Raw genomic sequence first — 3528 nt, 5'->3', positions numbered from 1 at the left:
TAGTAGTGAAAAAGTAAACACATGAAGGCGACGACGGCCCGAAACGGCCCCGGAGGCACCGCGAGCTTCGGCGCCGCTCACCAGAAGAAAGTTCCCTTGTTCCAAAGCGATGGACGGCTGACCCAGCCTCCGAACATGCTGGAGAGATTACAACGAGCGTAAAGAAAAGTACGCTTGGGCCGCTGCCAAAAAAGGATGATTCTTGGTCGTGTCTCTCTCAACCACACTGGCTTCTTCTTGCTGCCTTTCCTTCCTCCTCCCTTTCCTTGCCTTTTGCCGTAGCATATCTCTCTCAAAAAAGTCAAAACTGAAAAACAATCATGCTGCTTTGCTGTGTCTGTTTGTGAAACAAAAGTATCCGCCGTACACGCCGTTTGTCCTGGATTCCGAAATCTGCCCTTGCGTTCTTGAACTTTTTGGTGATCATCATGCAGCCTTTTGAAACAACACATCCCTTCGACGCTTGATCCGTCCCGAGACCTCGGGCGAGGCTCAGCAGGTTTCGGGCGTCGGAAATATTGATATACAGAAGGCAAAGTGTTGACAAAATGCCCGAACCCTCGCTTGCGCTGCTTTGCATTTGGTACTTCCCCCGTCGGTGGTCTATCTGCTGGTGGTTCATGATAGGCCCCCCTTGGCGTGGGAAGGTCCCCCGTTTGACCCTAGTGACCGATCCGCGTAAACGCTAGCGGGGTAGGTCTGGAAAGAAGAAGTTGTCATCATAGTCGTATCGGGCGTAATCGAAGCGATTATTGGTCGCCGTCGATCGTGAAAACGCGCTTGAATGCAAAAAATCAACCTCGGACTGAGAAGACTCAGTCGGAGCGCTTCCTCTTCTTCTTGCCGTTGTCCTCTTCAGATGACAATTCGCTGGCACTGCCGGGAATCTCGGCAGCAACCTGGAACAGGACCTTGCCGAGGTGCTGGTAGTCCTCTGGGTGGCCCATCATGCCGTGGTCGAATGAGTGGACACCGGACTCGTCGAGCTCCATGACAATGGCGCCACTGCCGTGGGTGCGGGCGTGCTGGGACAGGTTGTCGCTGCGAGAAAACTTCTTGCCGCACTCGTTGCACTCAAAGGGCTTCTCCTGGGTGTGGAGCGAGCGGTAGTGGCGCTTGAGGTGCTCCTGGCGACGGAAGCGACGGTTGCAGAGCTCGCAGACGAAGGTCTTTGAGGGATCCTCGGTGAGAGACTGCTTGCGACCGCGGCGGTTGACCGGGGCGGGGAGGGGAGCAGAGGGGGTCTCAGAGTCGGAAGAGCTGTTGGCGTCAGAGGCAGGGGTGTTGCTCTGCTGCTTCTCACTGCTGGCGGCCTGGGAAGAACCGGCGGCGGAAGTCATGACGGGAGTGGACTCCTTGATGGAGACCCTGCGGCGCTTTTCCTGGTGGCAGTCCTCGTCGGAGCAGGAAGCAGAAGGGCTGGGGAAGCAAGCAGCAGAAGCCTCAAGGCCGTCGAAGGTGAAGTCCTCCTCAGCGCCGATGAAGCTGGCGTGACCGAGGGAGACGACACTTGAGCCGGTGCAGGCGCGAGGGCGAGTGGTTGAGGTAGCGTCACCAAGGTTGACCAGGCCGTTGACAAAGTCGTCCTCGGACTCCAGATCAGACAGGTCCTCGAAGGCGGGAAGGCCGTGAGGAATGGCAGGGTTGAAGTCAAAGTTGGAAGGAGCTGAGGTAGGGGTCTTGGCAGGAACGTCCCCCCTGAAGTCGTCACTGACAGTGAAGGCTGCGTACTCGGGGGCCAAGGTCGGGTTGGAGGTGTTGGGCGCAACAGCGACAGTCAGGTTGCGGGGGTCGCAGAAGTCAAGGTCCTGTTCAGACGCGACGGACCTGGCATACGGTGAAGGTGAGGGAGAGAGCGAAGGGCAAGATGCTGTGGAAAGGAGGTCGCTAGTGTTGGTGCTAAGCGAAGGGACCTGGTTTTGCAGGTACACTGCCGAATGAGGTTAGCCTCCACTCCCCCCAAAAAATAACGGTCACCTTTTTTGAGTTGGAAGGTGGGTGCCCCGCTGCAACTGCTCCAACCACGGGCAGCTTGGCCGCCTCTCCCACCGAGGCCGCTGGGACCGGAGCGCCATGGTTGAGAGAGATGATGGCTGAAAATTGATTGCAGCACCACAGCGAGGCAAACACCGCCCACTCACAACCAGGCTGGAGTATTACTTACCAGGCGTCATCGGGGGGGATCCGCAGCTGGACCAGTCAACCGCGAGGTTCTCGGGCACCTCCAGGGTCTCCTTGAAGCTCTCGAGGCTGTCGAGGCCATCGAGGCCGGAGAACATGGGGTTCATCGGGGTTTGAAGGAGCTCGCAGGTGTTGTTGGGGCTGCTGATGGCGCTGCCTGAGGTGGACAGAGGCGGCGTGGAGGGGTAGTAGATGTGTTCCGTCTCGCAAATCTCAGTCTCCAGCATGATTGCCGGCTTGTTGCTCATGGGCTGGGGAGAGGCGACGGGAGTCATGGTCGCAGGGCCGTTGCTGTACAGCGTGGGGCCCATGGGCTGTGAGCAGGAAGAGGTCGGTCTGGAGTAGATGGGAGTTGAGGGAAGAGTCGGAACCATGGGGTACATGGCCATCTGCTGGTGGAGGTTGGGCTGCTGCGAGAAGTGACCGCGGTGCCTTGAAGCATCGGGCTTCTGCTGGTCGGGTCTGTAGTAGAGGAAGGGAGCTTGTCCCAAAGCCTGGGCCGTCATCATGTGGGCGTCCATTGTGATGCGTCTAATCGCTCTAATCAGTCCCCGCTCTACCAAGGTCGAAGTTGCTTCTCCAGAAACGCACCAGACAGGGTTGTCGTGTGTTGGGCTGTGATGTTAGTCGGCGGGATTCGATCCGTCTTTATTGATTAATCGTATTGGGTTGATGTTGTTGTCGCGTTGGTTGTTGTACAATCGAGTTCTTGCGAACTGTATCGTTGGGGGCAGTTGGCCTAATGACGGATGGTGGTTCGGTTTTTCCTGTATCTGAAGGATAGGACGACGGGTCTTTGATGAACAATGACCGGTCTGGGGGTTGTGTTGACTCGATGAGTGATGGTGGTTGTCTTAGATGTACATGGAACTCGTCCTGAGTATGTGTCTATCTGGTCGTCTCGAAGTGACCGGGTTGGCGTTTGAGAGACGTGATAGAGTGACTGGCTTGAGGAGGTATTACGGGCTCGAGGACGGTTGTTGGATACTGGTTTGTCTTAAAGGAAGGACGGGATGGTTCGAGCAGGTCGAAGTGTTTCCCAAATATCGAGTCACAAAAGAAGGAAGAACCGAGAGGTCATAAGAAGAAAAGTTCACAGCGTACCGTAGACGACGGGAGTGTCGATCATGGAATAGCAAGAGGAAATGAGCGTGGGTGGTGAAGGGGGATAAGTAGAAAAGAGTCCAAGATCAACCGACTGGCCCAAGATAAAAGTCGTCGATAGGCTGATGGTAGGGACACCGAGTTACCAGACCCGAGAGGCAGACCAGACCAGACCAGACCCTAGCGTACCATGTCCATATCCTTGTGCCCACTGTCGACGGACCCTCGTCTCGTCCACGTCCC

The 3528-nt window shown here is 56.5% G+C and overlaps 1 protein-coding gene across 1 annotated transcript; it reads right to left on the bottom strand.

Annotated features, from left to right (window-relative positions):
* Positions 1 to 815: 815 nt before the first annotated feature.
* On the bottom strand, positions 816 to 2702 carry sebA (C2H2 finger domain transcription factor sebA; the record flags this gene model as incomplete). Its single annotated transcript, XM_037315904.1, has 2 exons — positions 816 to 1930; positions 2165 to 2702. 2 exons carry the CDS (start codon positions 2700 to 2702, stop codon positions 816 to 818), a joined length of 1653 nt encoding a protein of 550 aa, XP_037185845.1.
* Positions 2703 to 3528: the final 826 nt, after the last annotated feature.

Source organism: Colletotrichum aenigma (genome assembly GCF_013390185.1).
Source record: "Colletotrichum aenigma strain Cg56 chromosome Unknown KSG_Cg56_contig01, whole genome shotgun sequence".
Classification (NCBI taxonomy): domain Eukaryota; kingdom Fungi; phylum Ascomycota; class Sordariomycetes; order Glomerellales; family Glomerellaceae; genus Colletotrichum; species Colletotrichum aenigma.
The sequence above is the reverse complement of the archived record's forward strand: the minus strand, read 5'-3'. Positions and strand labels throughout refer to the sequence as shown.